Source organism: Hirundo rustica, chromosome 23 (assembly GCF_015227805.2).
Source record: "Hirundo rustica isolate bHirRus1 chromosome 23, bHirRus1.pri.v3, whole genome shotgun sequence".
In the NCBI taxonomy this organism is placed as follows: domain Eukaryota; kingdom Metazoa; phylum Chordata; class Aves; order Passeriformes; family Hirundinidae; genus Hirundo; species Hirundo rustica.
In genome coordinates this window covers 1,660,458-1,684,671 of record NC_053472.1, presented here as the reverse complement: position 1 = coordinate 1,684,671, position 24,214 = coordinate 1,660,458, and the positions used below count along the sequence as shown (strand labels likewise).

The 24,214-nt window shown below is 49.9% G+C and overlaps 1 protein-coding gene across 6 annotated transcripts in view; it reads right to left on the bottom strand.

Moving 5' to 3' along the window:
• CDON (cell adhesion associated, oncogene regulated) overlaps positions 1-22,887 on the bottom strand; it is a 56,382-nt gene extending 33,495 nt beyond the window's left edge. For 2 of the 6 annotated variants that reach the window (XR_009208478.1, XM_040085161.2), the window contains exons 1-3: positions 13,361-13,700; positions 3,829-3,965; positions 1,518-1,790 (exon numbers count right to left, since the gene is read on the bottom strand). Coding sequence is in view for 5 of the 6 variants with exons in the window: in XM_040085161.2 (XP_039941095.1) it covers positions 1,518-1,790; positions 3,829-3,904 (349 nt within the window). In the remaining variant the exon portion in view is untranslated. Of the gene's footprint in view, positions 1-1,517; positions 1,791-3,828; positions 3,966-4,084; positions 4,106-5,986; positions 6,008-13,360; positions 13,701-16,504; positions 16,855-22,769 lie in introns of those variants that run through there. The other 4 variants (XM_040085160.2, XM_040085162.2, XM_040085163.2 and 1 more) reach the window with 4 other exon arrangements.
• Positions 22,888-24,214: the final 1,327 nt, after the last annotated feature.

Here is a 24,214-nt window from a genome sequence, read left to right as displayed (position 1 = left end):
GGCTAAGAGCAGTCATGGCTTGGGAGAGGGGAAGGGCAGTAAGCTCAGTATTTGTGTTCAGAATTGAAACCAGTTGGTTTCGTGCTGATTTTCTTCAAAGGTGCAGCTTTTGGACATTCAACATCAACAAGCCTGGTCTATCCTGCAGCCCATAAGAGCATAAACCCTCCTTATCCACTTCCCTACTACAGAAAGCACCAGCTTTGACATGGGAACAGTGAGGAGAAAAAATAATTCCTACACCCCCTCAACTGCTCCCAGAAAAGACAGCAGACACTGGAAAGGCTGCAGGACTCCTCACAGGCTCCATGGGCACTACAGAAGACAATTCACACTGACAGCAGGAAGCCTGTCAATAAAAACATGGAATTGTCTTTCTGGGATGGTAATGAACACAGTGCAGTGGGGCAGGCAGAGCTCCCAGCACCTTCCTGCGTGCTGCTAAAACCTCCAAGGGAGGAGGGAAGTGTGAAAGCTGCTCTTCTACTCCCTCCACGTTCAAGCTTCTTTAAGGCTGTGAAGTTTTCCTACGTTGGCCACCCTTGGAGCTCTCTTGAGAGGCGCTGGCCATGGGTCAGTACTTTACCAAAACACTTCTAAGAGATTTTCCTCCCAAGGGGATTTTGGACATGCTCCATAGATGAGGTACCCTTCCAGAGAAATCACTCAAACCCTGCTTGACAAAGACCTGATTCAGACAGCCCCCAGATCCCAAGCAGACAAATCACACTCGTGCAGGAATACTGTACTCCTGTTCTCAGCACTGCACCGTCCTTTCCATGTGGAAGATATTGTCCTTCCTCTTCCAAATCCCTTAAGGTCACCTAATTTACAGATCAAGCACCAAGGCAAAGACTGATCAGAAGAACCAGTGCAACTAAGAGAAGGGGAAGCTCTCCCCAAGAAGAGAGAACACTGTCCCCACCTGAAGAACATCAACACTGGTTTGATCAAATCAAATTAAAATGAAAATCTGCAGCTCCCACTTATTTCCCAGACAACAATTCCCACAGATTTCACCTCAACTCTCAAGCACGCTTCTGCAATGGCATGGCAGCTCAGCTGTTCTTTCAACATCCTTTGTGAAGAGAAGCATTTGGGAATCTTGTATTTTCAGGCCAATTTATGGAAATGAGTATTACTTCATTGAATAACATTTGTGTTTGCTGAAGGAGACCCTTGAGATCCTTCAACTTGAAATGAGGCTGACGTCAACACCATATCCAGCAGGTATGGTTTGGTCTAGCTGAGGCTTTAAAAGCCTCCAAAGGTGGAGATCCACAAGCTTTTTGGGGAATCTGTTCCAGGGCTGCACCACCTGACAAGTCGCAGATGATGTCATTAAAAAAAAGGCAAGGAGTGTATAATCCTGAGGAATTATACACTGAGGGGCTGAGGAAAACAAACGCCCCAGAACATTCTGATCTAGGTGTTTTCTACAAGTCAAAGGAACAAACCATACAAGCCAGCTGAGGTCTACAGAACTGGCAAGGAGTAAAGAACAGAAATGAACTTACTGCCCATGGACACCGTGGCCGGCCGGCTCAGCACGGCGCCCACGCCGCTGCTCGCCACGCACTGATAGCGCCCACACGTCACCGGGCTCAGGGACACGATTGTCAAAGATCCTGCCTGGATTTCCACTTCTCCCACCCTGCTGTGCAGAGGCTCCCCATTAAAGAGCCAGGAAATGCGAGCTGTGGAGGGCTCGGCGGAGCAGCGGAGTTGGACGGGCTCGCCAGGCTTCTGGACAGTAGATGAGGGCTCAGAAATAAAACGGGGAGTTAGATCTGAAAGGAATAATACACAGGTATTGAGTTAGAGACCAGGATTTTGCACGGACACAGGTGATAATGTTAACGATGTGCTGATTGGTAGGAAAGACTCACCACATAAAGGGTCTCTAAACTCCGAGTTGCAAGTGATACTCAAGCAAGCGTTGCCTTTTCCTTGGCAAGAGGAACTCAGGAGAGATTCCTGCTCGCTCTCAAACGCTGGGAAAACGTCGAGATTCAAACCCCACGATGGGGGTAACGACAATTAAATGGAGGTAGGTGCAGCAAGGGGGAGGTACATCCCCAAGTGTGCACAAGGCAGAGGCATCACGCTTGCCAGGGCCAGCAAAAATTGCAATCCCACTGGATTTATCCAGAGGAAAACGGCGCCCGTCACCTGAAGAGATGGAGCACAGGAACACGCAGCTGTAGCTGATCTGTCCCATATGAAGCAGGCCCGGACGTGACTTGTAAAATGCTAGAAATGGCAGGAGCCTGCCAGGTATTTACACAGAACCGTCTCCGAGTCTGCAGAACTAATTAAAAATAGCCGGATAAAAAAAGCTGGACGAACAGCAAAGGCTCTTGCTAATTCCAAATACATGGACTTCATCAGGACAAGGATGATGAATTGGGCATCCATTATCTTTACTGAGTAAAGATGAACAGAAACAGGAAGAGCTGCTAATAAATAAAAGGTTCAGTTCCACAGAACTTGGTTATGAGAATCCATTTATTTGCCAGAAGAAAATTCCTGCTTGTTGGAAGAGATTTTTTTCCTACCCTGGCCAATGAAACGCTGGGAAGTATTTCCATTTGTTTTCTATTGAATTCTCCACTAAAGATTTTGCATAAAGGAAGCAAGCAAAAGGCAATTAACACCAGTAATACTTAATTAGCTAGTAATATAAATTAGGAGAAAAAAAACTAAATTAAAAATAGACACATTGGCAGGGAAAAACAACTTCTATTTTGTAAAGGACCTAAGGAATTCCAGATAGTGCGGGTCAAGATGATATTAAATGACATCCAAGTCAGAGACAGTTTTCTTATAGGTGGGGCCCTGGGTTCATGCTTTTCTTCTCAAGTCAGTCCATCCCAGCTCTGGTTATGAGTTTCAGATGAGAAACTGCACATTTTTAACTGAACCATAAACTATCTGCATAAACATAAAACAAAACTGGAAATTAAAGTGTGGCTTCACTTAACAAAAAAAGATGAAATCCATAAAAATGGTATCCAAACATTTCGCAGGACTCCAGATGTCCATTTTTAGCTTTTAATTAGAAAACCGTTTTTCCTATTAGTTCAGTTTGAATTTCCAGGGATAAGAAAGAAGCACTGACCTTTCAGTTTGCTTGCCACCAATTGCTGAAATCATACTGCTACTTTCATCTTCGCCCCTGCCCTCACTTCTGACACCAACACTGCACTTTGCGAAAAAGGCAAAATTGGTAGCAGTGACCCTGCAGCTGGAATTTATCTCCTATGACTGCTTGAAAAATAAAATTTATCCCATTTGCTCATAACGATTGGCTATGAAGTGCTAAAAGTAGTAAAAGCTTCTTTTTTGTGTGGTTACGTTAAGACAAGCTGACTACACAGAGCAGATGTGTCAATTAAAACCATCCCTCGTCTTTTTTTTTAACGCCAGAGCCAGTTCCAACTGCAGCCACGCATCAGCTTTCGCATTTCAAAGGGCTGATTCCCCTCTCCCCCTGCAAATCCAAACCCCTCCCGACCCCTGGGAACACAAGATGCACTGCATGCAGCAGAATCGGCGTCCAGCTGAATCCACGGAGATCCCAAGGAACAAACACAAGTAACCCAGAGTCTTCCATCTTCTGGCGCTTGCCTTGAGCCAAGTTTTCACAAGCAAAGTCACATACCGCGTGTAAGGCCGCCTTTCAGCGCTCCATGCTTCCTTAAAAGCAGCTTATTGACAATATCCACTAAAGCTGGCCATTTTGAAACGCACTCCCAAGCGTCGCTTGTTCCAAAGCTTGGGCTCAACCCCAAAACCTCAAACTCCCCGGCTTAGGCGAGGCCTTACCTGTGCTGGTGACAGTGACAAGGCTGGTGGCAGCGATGAGGAGCAGTGCCTGGAAGCGCCCGGGGGCTGGATGCATAGCGCCAGATTTTCCAAATTGAAAGCGCGAAGCTCCAGACTAAGACGAGGCACGGAAACAGCTACAAAACAAACAGGCACATGTCTACTGTGACTTTCAGGAGTTTGTCTTTTAACTCCCCTACAACAAAGTGTTTGGGGTTTAAAAAAAAAAAAAAAAAGAAAGAAAGAAAAGCACAACCAGGAAACAGCCAATATTCTTCGCAATATAGAAACCATCTGTAAAAGTGAGTTAGAGCTGAACTTCACTGTGGTTCCAAGTACTATTCTTAATGTAAGAGTTTTTTCCACAGCTGGGGCATGAGGCATCCGCATTGAACCGCTCTGCCTTGATAAATTAGACTCTGTTCCACCCAGAGGAGCTGGAGTCCAAAGTAAACAGCTTATCTATTGGAGATAATATTGTTTGCAAACAATAATCATTTGACCATCTATCATCAGGCTGCACTTGTTTTACAAGTTTCTATGAATCTACTGCTGCAATGCCGCTACCGCTCTCAATCGCTCTAAACCTGCTCACTGAGACCTGTCATCTGCTGGCTCCTTCGGCTGGGCTTTACAGGCAAACCAGAACAATGAAAAAACACCAATATCAGTCTTGTTCTCATTTATATTCACCCCCAAAAAAGTGTTTTCTCCTATATACTTTTGGGGCATCCATTGTATCCACATTTAACTCCACGGCTGCTTCTAGAGAGAGCAGTCCTTTCCTCGGCCATATCACACACGACCATTCCTCTGTGTGAGATCTCACTTTCATCATCAAAATTAAAAACCACATCATTAAACCAGCAAAACACAAACTAAATATGATCCCAGAGGTCTTTTCCAACCTAAATGACTCCACAGTAAATTATTAAACCAACGGATTATGAATTAATCATGGAACCAGCAACAGAACTTGAGCGAGGTGAGTCTCAGGAACAGCGTTTCTGACACTCTGAGTCTCAATCAAACACTGATTTCTCCAAGAAAACAATAAATCCACAGCTGTCGCTCATGTAAATGTCCTACTGGCCTTGTGTAATACTTATGATGGATAAGATCTGAGCTCATTTAGCACAGTTACTTCATTTATCAGCCCGGCCATACAATTCTGCTGCTGATAACACTCAACATAGACTTCAAACATCTCATCTATCAGCTGTGTATATAAACACGTATCCAACACACACACAATAACTAGGAGTTTTACTCGAGCACAGAAGCAAGTGCAGCAACACACACTTATTCCTACACTGGTAGGAACAAGTCCCAGTTTATTGAGTGCTCACAGAGCCATCTGCTTCCCAAGGGGCTGGATCCGGATCTCAACAGCAAAATTATTCCTGTGGTTTATTTAAAAATAACCGTATTTTATCATCCCAGCATCACTGTAAAGTACATATGCAAATCAGGCATCAGGAAAAGCCTCCAATCGTGATTAAAGGATCACTCTGGATTTTATGGAGCTGTTTGCCCACTGCCACTTCTGCCCACAAACTGCACTCCGGGTTACACTGACAGCTTGAGAGGGCAGCAAGAAATGCTGTCGAGTCCTGCTCCCATTTCTGGGCAGTTTTATCCGATCCAGCAAATTTATTTCAGCTGTTGGGAAGAGCCGGCGATGCTGTGGCCCAGGCTGGCTCCCAAGGCGAGCCGGGGCTGTTTTGGGAAGCCGCAGATGGCAGAAGAGCCCAGCTGTGTCGAAGGGGTTGGTTTATTTGAATTCTCCCTCGGTTCAAGGGCAGGAGCGCCGCTCCACCAGCGCACGCAGAGGACAAAGTAAACACCCAGAGAACTTGTTAACATCAAACACTTTGCTGAAGAGGGCTGGGGGCAATGTTGCTTTTTGCCAAATCTTCCCTCCACTATTTATTTATCAAAAGCAATGAAACGTATATTCTGGGTCAACTTTAACCCCAGCACATGGAGCTACTGGGTTATTTTGCAGCTGTCTTTTTAAACAAGGCCAGCTCATTATCTTTAACTAAACTTTATCTTTGGAGATCTACTTTATCCAGGCTCTGATTTCCCTCTGTTTATCTTTCTCCTTACATGTTCCTCGCTGCCAGTGTCAACAGCTACTCCTCTTTTGACCTACCAGTTTGGCTTTTGCAGGCTTGTGGAGTGGTAAGATCAACTGCAAAGCAGTGAGTACACACAGCGAGCCACAAAGACCAAAGTTCTTTGACTGGGGGGAAAAAAGGAAAAAATATTGGCTTTAACTGGAGTAGGATTGTTCAGCATCAACACTCGGGCATCTGAATGAAGAGTCTCAACATCTGCTTCCGAAGGGATGGCAGAAACATCTTGCTCACTGGTAGTTACGGGAACACAGGGCCAGATAAGACGCAGCAACACAACATAACCCAAAAATCCTTTTCTTTTTCTTCTGCAGATGGTGACGCTCCAGAAGCCCCTTGTTAAATACAGAAAAGGGGGCAAGACCACAGCTCGTAGTTTTTTGGTCTTTAGCAATCCTCTGGAGAATTTTTCGCCTCTTTAATATTGTATTAAAAAAGCCCTAGGGATGAAAAAACACGACTCTTTCCCTTTGCTATATTTTCAATAACCCCGAAGGGTTATTTTGACAGCAAATTTGGGACATTTTGACAGCAAGTACCAGTCACTGGAGTCCTGTTGGGGTCTGAAACACAACCACCCTGGTTAGATGCAGCTCCATTTCAGTGCCCTAGTCTCCAAGATGAGCTCTGCTCAGAATAACTCTGCCCACTGTTCACTGTTCCTAGATTGGGAGGATTTATCTCCATCACTTGTGGATTAAATAGTCCAAATTATTTCGAAGTAAGAAGCGTCACAGTCTGAGCATTTTAATCTAAAAGAGAAATTATTCATACAAATAATATTCAAGGGTGATGAGAGACAGACGTGGCTTTTGTGGGAAATGCACGTTTCACTTTCCCTGGCCATTTCTCCAGCCCAGCAGAAAGGCACAGCAGAGCAAAGGCCAGCTCTACTTCCAGACCTCTTCACCTAAAGTCATCCTCCAGTTATCTTCATGCAGCACTTGACCTCCTTGTCAGCTCTAAAGTAGGTTATTGCTCGTGGATCAAGGGAAACAAGGAAGATAACAGACTGGTGCCAGAGGGAGGGGTCATCCCGACCATTCCCATGGATGCCTGCCCCTCGGAAGCATGCTGCACACACAGGGGCACCCAGAAACGTGCGCCTGGTGCTCCTGGACGTAATTAGTAAGATGAAGTGTTTCTGCACACGACACAATTCTAGCTGTGTGCCTCATTTGTCACAGGCCCTTTATGAAAGGGCTGTGGGGACAGGCGTCCAGCAGCTCCCAGTTTCAGCCCCGCAACCTCCAGAGTGCCGTGCGCAGGCACGAAAATAAACCAGAGGGGAAGGGACAGTTCAACAGCCCAGCACAGGAGCAGGGCTGTCCCCAACGCCAGGATGGCACACAGGATGCTGCAGGGCAGCTGGCACAGGGTCACACATCTGGAGTGGCCTGGAGACCTCACCAGGATGGACATGGGCCATCCCAGACCAGGGAGCAGCCCCTGGACTCACTGAAGCACCCTACTGAGCCAAGATGTGGAGGCATAGGACCAGAGCAGCTGGGATTTCTGCAGCCCTGGCAGTGAGCCTCTTGTCTCTTCCCAAAGCTTCATGTTTGTTGCTGTTTCTGCAGAAACCAGTGGTCTCCAACGTACAGCTCCACAGGTCTGGTCCTGGCACAGTACACTTAACCCTCGCCTCCAAATTAACTCACTCCTACCCATGCTTGCCCCCAAATAAGGTTTCACACTCTAAAAGATCACAAAACGCTGTTTTCCGTGCATTCCCATGGTGCCAAGCTCCAAGTGTCCTTCCAAACACAGCTGAGATCCTGCCCCACTTATTTACTGGACCGTGAACTTCTCTCCACCCTTGCAGCCGAAGCCAGAGTCACTATGAAAAGAGCATTATCTCATCCCCATTTTGGTTTAGCTCCCTGAATCATCTTCCTGCCATCTCAGACCAGCTGGCAGGACAACCACCTCCCTTCCCAACAGCCACCACCCCATCTCGATCTGTTCTGTGCTCCTGCTCCATCGCTCCCCCCTCCAACGCTCTTCCAGCCTCCAGCGAGCTGCTCCACGAGGAACAGCTAAATGAGGAAGGGTTTCTGCACCACCCAAACGCTCCAGGTCCTATAAATGTTGGGTAGAGCAGAAGGAGGAGGAGGAGGAAGGAAGCAGCACGCTCAGGAACAGAGGGAGTTATTCAGGTTGCCCACTCCACCTCCAGGAGATGAGGGCCTTTGCTAAGAAGCCCAAGAAAAAAACGACTGAGCCTCAGGAGTGGCACTGCCCACCAGCTGCATGGTGACAGCCCTCTGGAGCATACCAGCTTTGGATACACACATTTCCCTTTTTTCCTAAACAGCAGCAACTCAAAATTGATTCATCCCACCTCACTTTATAACGCTATATGTGATTTAACACCCAAAGCTCAGCAAATTGTTGTTGGGGTTTTTTTTTCCCCTAGATTTATTAGAATTACCAGGAAAATTTTCTTTTAACCTGCTATCAGTACAACAAAACCCACACATTTTCAAACCGCCTAAATTTAGAGCAAACGAATCCCCTTGAAATAACTAAACTACTCTGGCTTCAGCCTGAGCAAGCTGAGTTAGATCATTAAATCTCACACCAAGACACCTTAGGGAAAAAAAAAAAAGGGAAAAAAAAAAAAAAAAGGAGGTATTGAAGCCTGTGGCATTCCAAGAGAAAGCAATCAGACATTCCTGCCGCTCGGCTCCTCAGTGATCTCCAGAGCCTTTGATCACTGACTGTCTTCATGCTGTCCTCCTGGGGTCTGGCAAAATGAGTGTAACAGCTGGCACATAGACTTCATTAGCTTTCCGGGCTGGGAGGAGCGGGCTGCAGCCCGGGAGGCAGCGGCAGCCTGCCCGCGGTTTCACGGACGGATCTCCCCGGTTTGTTCCCGGTTTGTTCCCGGTTTATTCCCGGTTTGTTCCCGGCGGTGCCGCGCAGGTGGGAGCGGAGCGCTCCGCGCCGCTCCCAACGCCACCGCCGCCCGCGGGATGCCACGGACCCACAGCGCCAAAAGGCGAGGGAAGCCTCGTTTTTATGAATGCCTAATGACCGCTCAATCATTAACATCAACCTTTAAAAAGCAAATGCAGCACCTACGGTGTTCATTACCCTCCCCCTCCCCCCCTTTCAGGGGTCTCAATCGAGTCAGTCAAGCGTGCAAACCGATCCTGTCGCCAGCAAAAGCATTTCCTTTCACTGTGGTCAGCCAAAAGCAGGGGGAAAAAAATGGAAGTGACTTGGAGTTATGGCACCAAAAAGGCCAGACAAGCAAGGAAATAATCAACTCCACATGAGCCACTTCGAGCCCATCACAATGAAAAGGGCCTACGACTAACCCCAGGAAAGGTCAGCGGGACTATGGGGGTCAGAAGCTGAAAAAGGCAATAGCGAGCAGCTGCCAGCTGCAATAAGAATCAATGTGTTCCTAATTACACTCCGAAGAGAGGGCTCGAGCGCCGGGAAACGCCGGGCTGTAATCACAGCTTGGGCAAAAGACATTCAAGTGCTCCCGTTTTACTCCTCTCCACCTCGAGCACTGGAGCTGCAGTTTGTGCGCTGCTAAATCACAGGAAGCCGAGCGCTGGAGATAAGGAGCCAGGCAGCTACAGAACGGTTGGGGATTTGGGGAGAAAAAAAAACAAAACAAAAACATAATTAAGCGTTTGTGTTGGAATTGTGGCATCACCAAAGAGAGGATTTCGTGAGTGTAAGCGATAAAATTACATCCTTCAAAGGGATTTTGCATGTGCTTTTAGGAAACGCACGGAACTCTGCCCCGAACAGTCCCACAGGCCCGGGATTTTCTCAGTCCCCCCTAAAAAACATGTGAAAGGCAAAACCCCAACAAAATCAGTTTACTGACAGTAACTCCATAAACCAAGCGTGAGAGACACAAACGGGTCAGAACACAACGAAACGGATGCCAAGGGATCCGCAGGAAAACTGAGTGGAGAGGCAGTTAAAAATTACAAGAAAAAACATCCTTTGATGTTCTGTTCATATTTATTTATTGCATTTTAAACAAATGAAAGTGCACCCTCCAGATCTTTATCAGAAGGATAAGGATCTCCCGAATATAGGAGAGAAACTACAGTTGCTCAAACTTTGCAATCATCAGCTTGGATTTCAGTAATGCCTCCTCATTTCTGCCCATCCCCATGCCCGGCACCCACACCCATCAGTGCTAAACCAGATCCAAGTACTTCCTATGCTGCTTCCCATCTAAGGATTCAATTGGTATTTTTACTTCTTTTTAGGTAATGTATGTTTTTATAAAGCAGCCTTGCATGGAGCTTTTTTCTTGCTTCACACCATTTAAACCTCCCCCATGAAATCAGTGATGAATCCAAAGAACAATTTTGGGGACTAAAGTCCCTTAACAATTGTGCAGCAATTTCCAATGGCACACCACTTCTCACAGAATGGCTGGAATTGGAAGGGACCTTCAAGACCTGAAAGTTGATATTTTTGTCAAAAGACAGAGCAAGTGTTTGCTCGGGTGCAGATGGCAGGAAAAAACAAACAGTGCTGAGCAAACGAGACAGTGACTGAGTCCCAGACAGGACAGGGGATCCCACATCCTGACAGGCTTCCTCAATAATCAGGCAAATGTGTTTCTTAGAAAGCTATAAAACACCCTAAATAATGGCATTAATTTATTCTAACTGCTCTAGGTAAGATCCAGTGGCCCAGGACAAAGGTGACTTGAGAAGAGGTTAAGCAGCTGAGGAAAAAAATAGCAGTATTAGCCCAAACTATGGCCAAGAGGCTGCGTGCCTCAAAGATGGAGAAGGAGGTCGTTTTTATTGGATTTTTCTATTTTGCTTTCAGGCCTGGAAAGTCTCATGGTTGGTATCAGCTGTTGGACTTGGATCAAAGTTTAGCCTTCCATTAATCTTTTGAGTTATATGTGAGGCTGATAGAGAATTCTTTTTTTTTTTTTTTTTTTTTTTAGAAGACAGTTAAGATTACTCAGATACTTAATTTGCACTCCCATATTTCAAAAACACCTTGACTTTAGAACCTCGGTCTTGGCGTACATATGGTCTTGATAGAAGAACGCATGCTTTGGCATGGACCGGAGGAATGGATTTGGGAGCCGAGGGAAGGAAATTTAACAGTTTGTGCACTGTGCCTCGGCACACACGGATGAAAACACGCCAGAGTCACGATTCTGCTCCCGAGACACATCTGCGCTCCGAGGGAGGAGAGCTGGGCTTCCCACCCCCGCCATCCCGACACCGGTCACGGCAAGACAGGCAGCAGGAGAAAAAGAAATAAATCATCCCGGAAGCCACACTTTCTTCTCCACAAACAGGCATAACAATTAGTTTAATTTTATTATTAACTTCGGCAAAAGAGCTGAGACAGTCCCCCTGCTGCCATACTAATGAAGTGGGAACGGCTCCTGCCTCCTCTGGCCTCGGGGGGAAGCGAGAGAACAGAGCATTAGCCTGACGCACAGTTCTGCCGGGCTGCAATTATGCTTAAATGCCTAAATCAGGGCTTTCAGCCCCCAAGGGAGCCAAGGCTATCATTAGTTTAACAGTTCCATCACAGTAGGCCAAAGACATACGAAATTCTCACCCTTTGCTCTTCGAGCCCGGCCCCCCCCCAGATCTCCCCCTGCTTTGTCACTACTTCGCCTCATATTTCCATTTTCTTCCCCACAGTTAGCTCAACACCTGTGCCACACCCCTGAAGGGACACCTGTGACAGCTCTGCTGCCTTCAGCCATGTCCCCAAGGGTCCTTGGGCCAACACCCCCTCCCCTCCTTCCTCAGGCTGGCCTCAGCCTCGGAGAGAGGCGCCTGCTTCACTGCTTCGGCTCTGGTTCTCAGCAAGAATGAGATTTCGCAACCGGTTTCTTCAGCCAATTTAAAGATGGGCTGCTGCCGAGGAGGGCAGCAACACCTTCCTTCAGGACCTGGCTTGCATTCTTCCTATCTGCACCAGGGATCCTGCGGCCAGCAAGTGAGTCAGATCTGCTGGCAGATCCAGCTGAAAACTCAGCCAGAGAAAAAAAATGAGGTTCAGTTTTCACCTGGATGAGGGAGCAGTTCCAGCTCCCCGCGCGGGCCCGGAGCACGGGCCCAAAGGAGGGGCTGGGAATGGACATCCAAGAACAGGAACTTTGCACTCGAACAGCGTGAGGCTTCAGCTCAACTCACGAAGCACCGCCCTGGTATGTTGGATAAACCCCGGACTGCGCAAGAATGTGTGCAAAAATGAAGAGAAATATACAAAACCGAACTCCAAGTGAGCCATGCCCCTCTTCTCAAGGGAGCTAGGGAACTCACCATCCTGATTATCCGAGCTACAGGTGCACACACCACAGGAACCTGGAGTAACTGCCTCAGGGGGTGTTTTCTTCCCCTCCAAAATGTTTGCACTTTGCATGTCAAGGACCATCACCCACGATAATAATTTGTCTACGGTTTCTAAAACCAGAACCCAGCATGAATGAAAAACAAAAAGCACTAGAATCACAGTCTTGTTCTGGTCATCAGAAAAAGCTGTCAGACTCCCAGACAAAGATGCTTGTGTCCACACAGGCCTCCTAAAGGTCCACTTCCAGTGGCAGGTTCCACTTCCAGGCACTCTCACACCTGGGCAGTTCAGCTGCAAGAAAACATTGATGGAAAGAATTGAAACCATGGCTGAGCTCTGTTAGAGGACAGCGAGCTCATTCCCCGGGCAATTCCAGATGAACACCGACACCTCGTCCTTCGGTAGCCTCCAGCAAGCAACAGCTCTAAAAAACGCAGACAAATGGGTTCTTTTAGCTGCACTAGCCCGAGTCCAACTCGGTCTGTTGTAACTTGCAGGGATCCATGCTATCCATGAGCCCTTAAAGGGAAGCACAGCCATTAAATCCACACCTGCAGCCAGAATTTATAGCAACCTCATCTACTGCTGTCTTACATCATAGGCAATTAGGAGCCTGTGAACTCATGGCTGCAGGATATGGGAGGTGCACTGGAAGCAGAGAGCCGAGCCTGTGTTACAGCACAGTCGTTAGTCACCTCAGAATTCACCGTGCCTGCAGACGGCTGGAACTGCGCACACATCGCAGCAACAGACCCATTTGGACCCCGCTTTCCAAACAAAAGTGCTGCCCTGCGCTCCAAGTCACTGCTTCCCCTCTTGTTACAGCTGTCCACACGCTGTCACAGGCAACGCCAACACTCCCTGCTGCTGGACCCAGGCTCCAGGCAGAACAATGCTTATTAAAAAGCAAACCAGCTAACCAGGGACAGCTGAGGGAGAGAGCAGGAAAGACCCCGGCCTTTCCTCCCCCGATTAAAACAAGCCTTCACACAATCCATCCTCCAGCCTTACAGTAATTCAGTTTTACTGCTCTCCTCCCCTCCCTTCCCCCCATGCTCAAAAGACCAAACCTGGTTTCAAAATTGAAGTCCGAGCTCTCCGGCAAACGCACGCTCCTGCACTTCTTCACCCCGAGGGAAGGAATCCTGACACAACTGACAATATTGCTTAGCTAAAGGAGCCCCTTTGCCTCAGGCCCAGATAAAAGCAGCAGCTAGGCAGAAAAATAAATGGAAAAACTGTGATGGTCAGGCCGGGTTTGCTCCAACAAACCAACCTGGCTCCCGGGCAAGGAGAGGGGTGGTGGAACATGGGGGAAAGGGAGAGAGGCTTTGGGTTGGCTTTGCTCAGTGGTGTTGCACAACCGAGCACCGGTGTAGCTTCCCGCCTCCTTCCTCACGCCAAGAGAGCCGAAGGAGAGCGCTGATCCAAGGGAGGGAGGCAGCAGTCATCACGAAGCTCTGAGGGTTTGGCTCCTCCAGCCCTCCTGCTTCACTCACTGCAGCCAAGCTCAGCCCCGCCAGCAGCAGGGACCCCTGCCCGGGGCTGGGGGCACTCGGGGCAGCACCCCCACGGTGGCAGGTCGTGAGTCAGAGCCCAAACCTCCTCTTGCCAATCAGGGCCATGGCAGCTGTTCCCAGCAGAACCAGTTCAAACACGAGCAAGCGATAGGAAAGGAGTTAAGTTTCATCACAGGGACCGGGGAGAAATTTCCGCCAGGTTCACCTGACTGCGCCCTGTTCTCACTCGCTCAGGCACATCCCGCTTTGCCGAACAGGATTTCTGCTCGGACGTCCAACAGTAGAATGGAAATTCCTGGAGACACCTTCCCAAAGGAAGAGGGATGCCACAAGCCACAGCTTCGCCACATAGGGAGAAAGTTCCAGACTCTTCGTAGCACATCAACTCCCCCACAAGACTTTAATGCCGAGCTCAGCAACATGGGGGCCCTGCAAAGATAACCGGCTGCCGGGACTGATTCCATCCCACGTTAGCATCCATCAGATAGCAAGAAAAACAAGATTAAGCAGCACCACGGCATTAGTCTTCATTTAAACTTGGCAAAGAAAGCAAATGTTTCTTTTTTGTTGGCTTCTCTCTGTGTGTTTTTTAAAGCAGTCCCAGGCTCAGCCAAGGAAAGGTGCCTGGACTGTTTAATGTTGGGGGATTAGAAGGGACAACACTCGTACACTCGCCAGAGCCCAGATAAGCAGAGAGTGCTTGGGTTAAGCAGGCAAGCATCTGCCTCCTGCAATATATATACACTGTCCCAGTGAAAATAAACAGCTTCACACCTTTGGCTCAGAGAAGGACTTGAGCTTCTTCTGCATCCTCAACCTGCAGCCTCTCCACTCGAGGATGAGGGGTCAGAAGGGTGAAGGTTACTCGCAGTTCCCTTATTCCAAGTCTAAGGCTGGAAGCTTTCTTTCTGTCTCCTCTCACACTGGGTAGAGTCTTTTGCTGCTGCACATCAGATCTGGTGTTGCTTCCTTGTGTTCACTGCGCCCAGAGCTGTTTCAGACAAACTCTGAACACGTAAACTTTCTACACGTGCCGGTTACGTACAAGCAACGACAAACGCGCCAATTAGGAAAAATGCTAACTTGGAAACTGAAGCCTTTTTTTTTAAGTGCTCAGCCACAAAGTCCATAATCTAGAAAACCACACCTCGATTTAATACTGCCACCCCAGTCACTGGAAATCACAGGGCTGAAGAGTCCAGCCACACCACTGCAGTACCCACCACCTACAGGCTGCTCCAAACTCCCCGCTGGTCCATCTCGCACAATTTGGAAGTGCAGTCTGCACCCCAAAACCATGCCTCAGTCTGAATAGCTGAATTTAAAATTATATCATTAAGTTTGAAATTTCAACATACTTAGAGAGTTTTGATAATAACATTTTTGATTACATCCGTTGCCAGCTTCCTTCTACACCCTGACAGAGATTTAAAGTATACATTCCTATTTCATTCTGCAACAGAGATTAGTGGCAGGAACAGAAAACATCTTCTGTTCCAAAAAACCCTCGGGGTTTTCCTCCTTCTCTTGCATTTTATTAGAGGAGTCTCAAATCTCCATCAGGCTGCAATACACTGTCACTGCAAAGCATTCAAGGCAACAAGTATCTGAGAGCTCCACTGAAACACACCTTTGGAAAAAGCTCCCCAGAAGAGATTTCCAGAGCTATCCCAAAGGTGAAAGCGCTCCCCAGCAGCAACAACCCTCAGCAAGCCTTATGAAAATTTGAGCCTACGCTTGAGTGTATGGCACACAGAGCCCTAATTCAAGAACTTTTGTGAACTCTTATTGTGGGGAAGGGGAGGGAACAAAGGAAAACCACATGCTATTGTTTATTTTGACTCCGCAATACATTTAATCTACATGGAGCTGGAACATTACACAGCAAAACTCCTCAGCTCCCAGAAATTATGCACAGCCAACAGCAGCAAAGGGAGAATGCCATTTTAAGTATGTTATCTTCACCCCACAGAGCACAGAAACTCTGCAAAACACAGCTGAAAGCTGCCACCAATGCTTCCAACCCCACACCCCGAGAGCATGGGACCAAGGCAAGGCTACTGGCACTCACGATACAAGGAAAAGCCAAAGCTGGGGACTTCCACCAACTTGACCTTGAGCTATGGCAGCTTTTCTCAGTAAGACTGTGACTGCCTGGAGGGGTCCCTGAGCATCTCACACCCTCTTTGAGTCTTATCAACAGGAGCAGACCTTAATGCATTTAAAGCAACAAGACCCAGCATATGAGCTGCTGAAGAATTCTCCCAGTGTATCCACAGAGATGATAACAGATCTCACTACAGGAATTCCACTGCTGTAGCTGCACAACTCCCTTCCAGCCCTGCATCCTGCTGGAGGTGTGCTAACAAGGACTGCCCATGTGTCACTGAAGGCCTGCAGTGTCCGGCTCCAGGACACCCCCAAGCAGCTCCAGAAGCCGTGGCTGTGCTGCTGAGTTACAGATCTGCCCTGGCACAACTGAAGAGCCATCCACCTAAATATCGTATTTCTGTTCAAAGCCACCCACTGCCATCCCCTTGTGCCCAGTGAGTTCACTCCCCCAACATTCCAGCTCCTTCACACAACTTCTCCTGGACACAGAGCCCTCTGCCTCTGTCGGGGCACAGTCACTGCCGCCGAGGGACCGGAGGCGTGCAAGCTCACCCCGGGCAGTGCCAGCATCAACACTCTCACCTCCAGCCAGAACGTGCAGACAGCTGATGTCATGGCCAGAGCAGACAGGTGACATCACAGCCCCCGCAGCCCACAGGCACCTTCTCTCCATCCTGGTTTATCTCCTGCTGCACCTGGGAGCAGCGGCCTTTGGCACAGCCCCATCCTGGCCCTGCGCTGGCGCAGACACAGGTTGCTGTGAGGTTTCAACAGGCTGAATGAAACGGTGAAGAAAGACGTTTTTCAGAGGGGGTGGGGAGGTACACACGTACTGAACAAATCATCTCTTTGGAGCGCTGACTCCTACTTGTTCTCAGTTATATTATTCACTCAAGGGTGGATTAATCCATCACGGCAAAGGAATCTCCTGATCTCAGAGATAAAGGCAACAAGTCATGCACTGACTGTCTGTGGATCCTCCTGGAAATGGCCAGCCTTGCTCATGGCCTTATTTGGGCCGATCTATCAGCTCTCAACTAACAACAAGAAAGAAAAAAAAAAAAAAAAAAAAAAAAGAAAGAAAATTAAAAACTGAAAACATACCACCTGTCCACACTATCTTCAAATGGATTGATCTGAAAGCAAGCAGGGCATTCCAACTCCAAACAATCACTGTTTGTTTCAGAAGGGGCCACGTGAACTGTCCCCTTCCCTTGCTGTTGTTCACCAGGAGAAGAACAGTCACCTGGGTCCATACCTTCCAAACTGGCACGGAAAAAAGATTAATTTCTTGCAAGATGCTTTAGAGTGAGGCCTTTTACCCAGATAAATTGGGACTGGGAAATAAAACCCCCGGAATCATCCCCCTACAAAAGCATCTCCAGCTAGAGCAGGCTGCACTTGGACACAAGGTGCCTGCACAGAATATAACAGCAATTCCAGGAGGCTGGACACCTCCAGCATGTCTGTACTTCAGTGCTTCAACAGATGCCACAGAGCGATTACAGACACATTCAGGATCTGTCTGTTCTTCACCCAAGATTAAGGAGGGCAGAGAAGCACCCCTCTGGCTGGAGCTGGCAGCCCACCACACCCAGGGCTCACCAGCACACACAAAGTGAGCTGGCAGGGAATACTTCACAGGCAACACAACCCCCAAACACCTTTGCAGGACAAAACACCCCCAAACCCCACCAAAAATGTACATTTGTAGTGCTCAGCCTCTTTGCCAAGACTCTTTCCATGACGAGCTGCTCATGGCTTGAGCCTTTTAGTCTTGGCATTTTATAGGTTCACTGCAAAGAAAACCACAGGCTGCGAGGCAGAGCTTCCATACGTGGCGAGGAAGGAAGCATTAAACTTCTCTTTGAATTAAACAAATAAGGCTCAACCACTTGGTTCATTATCAGATCCAAGGGTTGGAGTCTGCGGGGAAAGCTAAACAGCAGAACCCAGGGTATAAATCAAAGATGTGATCAGAGAGACAGGTGAGGCTGAGGGTGTGGTTTCACCTCTCAGCTCAGCCACTGCCAAAGGGATGGTCTCCTTCTCCTTCCCTTGGTCTCCTTCTCCTTCCCTTGGTCTCCTTCTCCTTCCCCGGCATGCTCAGCTCCCCTGCCCCAGCTCCCTCCTGCTGCCAAGCTGATGGCAATATCCCAGCCAAGCTGGTGTTGCTCGCTCTGAGCTTTAGGGAGCTGTTTTATCCTTCCCCCGTGCTGTTTCTGTGAGCTGGACTGGTTCAACTGGGCATTTCCAGAGTCAGGAGATGGAAGGAGCTGGCCAGAACCCCTCCCTCTCCGCAGGGCACCCACCCTTGGCTCAGCAGCAGAGCGAGCGCACAGGATCAGGAGACAGCAAAGCCAATTTAGAAGCCGGTGTTGCCAAAAGGGGCCATCCCCCACCAGCCCCTCCAGCCCCCCAGGGCCTTCCCAATCATCCAAGTGGAAGATTTAACAACTATAACTGCGGGGCAAGATCCAAGAAAGTTTGGGGTAGTTTTGTTGGTTTTTTTTTTTTTTTGAAGGGTTAGCTGGAGTCACTCCCCTGCGGCTGCTCCAGTGCTGGATTCCCGCAGCGGGGAAGAGGCAGGAATGTACCTGCCACCTCCTGCAGCAGCGAGTTCCTCAGATGGAGCTGTAACGTGAAACTGCGCCCAAGGAGCTGGGGAGGGGGGAAAAAAAGAAAAAGAAAAAAAAAATAGAGTTCCACCTGGCTAGAAGAGCTCCAAGATATCTCATAGGTATGGAAAATGGGAAAACAACCTACCTTACATGATTGTTTTCCCTCCTGTTGAAAGACAGCAGATATTTCTCACACAGAAAGAACAAGTATGGGCTTAATGGAAATGGCAGGTGGTCTGGATGTACAAGGCTTTTCCCCTAAAGTGATCACTGTCACTGGAGAATCATCACCCCCACCAGAAAGGGAGAAGTGAGCTGGGGAACGTAAGTGGAAAACTCTGAACACACTCAGCCCTGGAAGTTGTGCTAAGCCATCTACCAAGGAAATTATTGGAAGAACACTCAACTGAAAAAAGTGAACATATACATACAGACACAGAGGAAACTATCTAGTCTAGAAATTCTTGGGCCAGTGTGGTTGGAGACCTCCCACCAGCCAAAGTAATACAGCAAGGAGGTTTTTGCTGACTTTGCCAAAGACAAACACCATCCCAGAGCACTTGATGCAGGATAAGGGGACACACAATTGCAGGGTTTGCTCAGGGAGGCTTCCAGGAGAGCAGAAAGTGAGCAGGAAAGGGAAAACACCTGGAGAACCAACCAAGTACCAGCCCAAACAACAAAATGGGTCGAAATAGCAAAAACAGTAGACAGAGAATACAGTTTGGTGCCTACATTATCAGCAAGAGTCAGGATTGCAAGGTAAGCTGCAGATTCCCATTTAAGGAGGAAATTTGACCAGTTCCATTTGAAACAAGGTTTTCAGCTCAGTCTCACCCCAGCTGCAGACAGCAACTGGCTCTGAAGCTCCCCAGCCCACTGAAACACCAAAAAAACCCCAGAGTACTGACAGCAAACCACTGCAGTGAGGAGGAAGGGGCAGGACTCAGCTCAAGGGAGCCACTCACTAGTCAGCAGCTCATCAGCCAGGCAGGAGACAAAAACATGACTCTGCATACAAAGGGCAAGTTTACAGTATCAATTAATTTATACAAATGAGATGTTGCCTAACAAAAGACTGCTCGGCAGGTTTCCGAGTTGCCAATCGAAGTGATTCCATAGAAAACGTTACCTGAGATACCCAACCCCAGCAGGTTTGGGGGTGAAGACCTGCTCAAGTCTCAGGGCTTCTGGTACTAAACCAAAAGTTTCAAAGCCTCGTGGAAGCTCACCAACAGGTTCATCACATTTCCACGTCATTTTGCACAGGATTCTGTACCAAGACCAGGGCACTGCAAAGAAACCCCTCAAGTCACATCCGTGGACTTGGGAACAAGGAAGATGCAGAGCTAAAAGGTCTGGCAGAAAGAGAGGAGGTAAAGGAGCCCTTGGAGAAGGTGTGAAGAGCGGGTTTAGTGGGGGATTTGGGAAATCCAAGTGACGTTTCAATCCCTTTTTACACCCAGAACTAGAAACAGCTCACGTGACCTGCAGGGGACCTTTTCAACATAGCTCACTCTATGTGCACATACAAACACCCAGAGATCAGGAGCTGACCCACAGCTCCTCACACCCAGCCCTGCAAACAACCTGAGATCACAGCAGCTGGTCATGTTGTACACACCCGGTCTCACCAACACCACCACCAACCATGCGGGAGAAGGTGCTGCAGACTGTACCATCGCATCAGAAAACAGCTTTATTCCCAAAATGATTTAATCATCACAGGCTTCCCAGATAGTCTTTTAGCACTGAGACTTCGTTGGCCTCGCAGTTCAGGGCGGTGCCTCATCTTGAGCACCCACCAATTAATGCCCTGGCCATGGCACACCCGAGGCCTCGTTAGGCAGAGCGGCGATTTATGAGATGCTGAACCCTGACGTGGCTGTGCACTCACAATCCATCGCTTTGCTTCCCCCATTTTCACATCTGCAGAAGCGGTCTTTAAACAAGCCAGGGTATTTTTAAGCTCTGACACTTAAAATCCTCAAGTGACATCACCTGAAGTTGGAGCACAGCTGCTTTATTCCTCTGGCACACCAGCAAGCCAAAGTAAGCAGGAGCCTCGTTTATGGGCTTACAGCACACCTTGAGATAATGAAAGCACTGGTGGGACTTGCCCTGCACAGACAGGCCCCTCCTTGCAAGGCTTCTCTTCCCCCCTCCTCAGTTTTGGGGTAAAACCCAAACATTTTAGCAGCAGAGCAGCTCAGTGATCCAGCAGAAGGGGCGGCCCAAACCCCACTGCCACTGTCCTGGGGGTTTGGCTGCAAAGAACACAGAGCTGGTGTCCCACCAGAGAAAATGGATGAAAATTCACCAAGACTGCACGAAGGATGGCAAAAACCAACCCCTCAAGCTGCTTCCCGTGGTGTACCCGAGCTTGCCTGCCCACACTTCACCTTGCACACACAGGGCACGGCTGTTTAGGAGCACTCGGAGCAGCTTAAGGGTGAAAATCACATTAATCCGGGCGACAAAGCCACGGCGCTCATCCTCGGGTGAGTTACTAATCCCTCCACACCGCAGCAGTTCCCATCTCACTTCCTACCCCTTGAGGAGGAAAAAAAAACACCCACCTTTTAACATGGTAGGTAACTCAGTGGATCCCACCTTCTATCCAAGTCCAGCTTTTAACAGCTTTGAGCAAAAGTCCTGGTTCTACCCACAAGCCTGAGGATTTTCTGGGATGCAGACCAATCCAGTCAGAGGCTTCCCTCTCCTTATGGAAAGGGGGAACACAGGTCAAAAATATTTATTTCTTTTTAATCACTCCATTACCAAGTCCTCCCCACAAGATAGGCTTGCAGCTGCTTAGAAAAAAGCAGGGTTTGGTTTCAATGTGTTTGACTCATGGCTCTCAACACCTATTTTAATGTGGTGGAACAAAAGCATGCCGGCTGTAATTAAGGCAAATAACATCAAGTTCAACAGAAAAGCGTTAAGAAATTGTGCCGGGAAACGTTCGCTGCAAATTTTTGGAATATAGAAGGAGCTGGCCATCGCCCACAGCAACCGCTACCACAAAAGCACTTTTTCTCCTCAAAGCAGCCACGGGCAGGCTGTGCATCCCATAAATCCCAACTGTCAAAACACCCGAGCCGTGGGAGATGAGGAGAAAAAAAGCTCACGGGGTCCACACAGCTCAGCTGGGAGCGCCAGCACCCCAGGATTTTACCTGCTTTGTTCAAGGAAAACACCGGGCCACGGAGGATAAAACACCAGAGAACCAAAGCTTTCCACGCTGCCCGTCACCTCGGTGACCGTGGCTGGTGTTTGGGTCGGTAAATTGCATTTCTGGTGCATGTGTGAAAGATACAACTCACTGAGTAAACAGCCCTTGAGAGCTGACAGCTTTACAGCCACAGGCTCGGCGCGACTGCTCCTTCCCAGGGGCAGCAAAGCAGTTGGGGAAAGCAGTAAAGTAATAATTAAAAAGAAAAAGCTACATAAAGCCATCACATTTACCCTTTCACCAACCCTTTACGCAGTTACGAGGCGGGAGCAAAATAAACATCGCCTGTTTGCTGCCCGACAGCGTGTCACGGGAAAAACACGTCCCCTTCGGTTTAAAAAACATCAAAATTGGAAGCGTGGAATAGACGACTGGAAAGTTCTTCCATTTGAAATCAAGAACTGTATAATTTCTATTTGTTTTTGGCAAAGAGGCAGGCAAAGCAAGGGAAAGTAATTTAAAATTCGCGGATCGCGTGGCTTTAAGAAGGTAGGCAGCTTAATGCAATAAAAATAATAATAACAGAGATAAGATGTCAGGATGCTTTACAGCCAGAGACCTCAGGCATCACACACCACCTCCTGCCTTAGGGAACGACTTTCCACCGCTCTAATTGCGGAGAAAAGTGACCTTACAGGTTAAAAACATTGAGATTAACCATTTTAAGGCGGTTAAGAGGCTGGGCGCGACCCCAACCCCATCCCCTACGGCACCTCCTTCAAGCAGAGCAGCGCTTAAATGACAAACAGAGCGGAGCGGAGGCGCGTTCCCTGCGAAATCAGACCATAAATCAGAGCCGGGCAGCTCGGAGGGTTCGCCCCGCTCCCCGGAGCGCCGTGCACCGGCTCATCCCCGCGCACCGCGGGCACGGAGGAGCCCTGCGGGCTGACAGGAGCCGCCACCTGCGGCCGCCCCGGGCCGCGCTCGCCCCTCCCGGCGCCGCGCTCGCCCCTCCCGCCCTCGCCCCGGCGGCGGGAAGCGCGCACGTTACCTCTCCGCCGCGCCCCCTCCCTGGTCCCGGTCCTGGTGCCGGTGCCGCTCGGCGGCGGCTCGCCAGGACATTCCAGGCTGGGGCGGGCGTCCCGGCGGGCGGGAGCCTCCATCCAGCGCCGCCCGGCCGCTCGGCGCCGCTTATCTCCCCCCTGCGCCGCGCTCCCCGCCCCGCTCCCACCGGCGCCCCGTGTCGGGGGAGGCGCCGCCGCCCCGCCCCGCCCCGCGGAGCGAACCAACGCCGGCCGGGCCGGGGGGAAGCACGGCTGCCCCGCGGGCGGACCCACCGCCCGTAGGAGGGGAGGGAGCGTGCGGCCGGCGAGGGCGCTGCGGGCCCTTTAAGGGGGAACGGGAGGGGTGGAGGGGATGCACGTGCGAGCGGGGTCGGGGAGAGCGTGGCTGGGACACCGCGGCCCCCTGAACCGCCGGGACCCGGCCCCCTGAACCGCCGGGACCCGCGGGACCGCGCCCCCGAACCGCCGGGACCCGGCCACCCGAACCGCCGGGACCCGCGGGACCGCGCCCCCGAACCGCCGGGACCCGGCCACCCGAACCGCCGGGACCCGCGGGACCGCGCCCCCGAACCGCCGGGACCCGCGGGACCGCGCCCCCGAACTGCCGGGACCCGGCCCCCTGAACCGCCGGGACCCGGCCCCCTGAACCGCTGGGACCCGCGGGACCGCGCCCCCGAACAACAGGTGCACCGGGGCACCCGCGGGCCTGGGAAGGGCAGGGAGCCGGCACCCACCCAGCCGCAGTGCCCACGTGTGACCGGGCACCGAGCAGCGCCGCAGCCGCTGGGCTGTGCTCCCGCGGGACCGCTGGACAGAGCCGCAGGGCTGGCCCCCGCACGGCCTGGCCACCCTCCGCACCTGTGTGCCGGTGTGACAGCCGCCCACACCGCCGGGCACCCCGTGCCCCCGTCCCAGCGCCGCACCGTGGGGCACCCGTGTGGCCTCCCGGGAGCCTCCCCCTCTGCGGGTGCACAGACCATGCCGTGCCCGGCCCGCTCAGTTCCACGGTTCCCGCTCCGACTCTCCCGCAAGCAGCTGTGTGTTCGGAGTGTCGCTGGCGTGAGGGAGTGGCTCTCGCTTTTTTCAAGGGGCTGGGAAGTGCTCCCGCACGCCGCACATCCTCCGCGTACCGTCTTTCTCCAGGTGATGCCACCCAGAACCCCGTCCTCGGGAGAAAAATAGCAAAAAGGGGCTTTATCAAGGGCTCATACTGTGCCCAAACCATTGATCCCTTCCAAAAAAACCCAAATACGCACAAAATGCCTAACGTGCCTTGTGTTTTGGGAATTTGCTATGTTTTGGTCGCATCCACAAATGGTGACTGGAAAGAGATTTATCCCAAGGGGAGTTTCACCTGGAAAGGCTTCAGCATCACATGGAGCAGACTGCAAAGAAACACAGTTGATCTGTTTAAAAATAAAGAAAAAAAAAA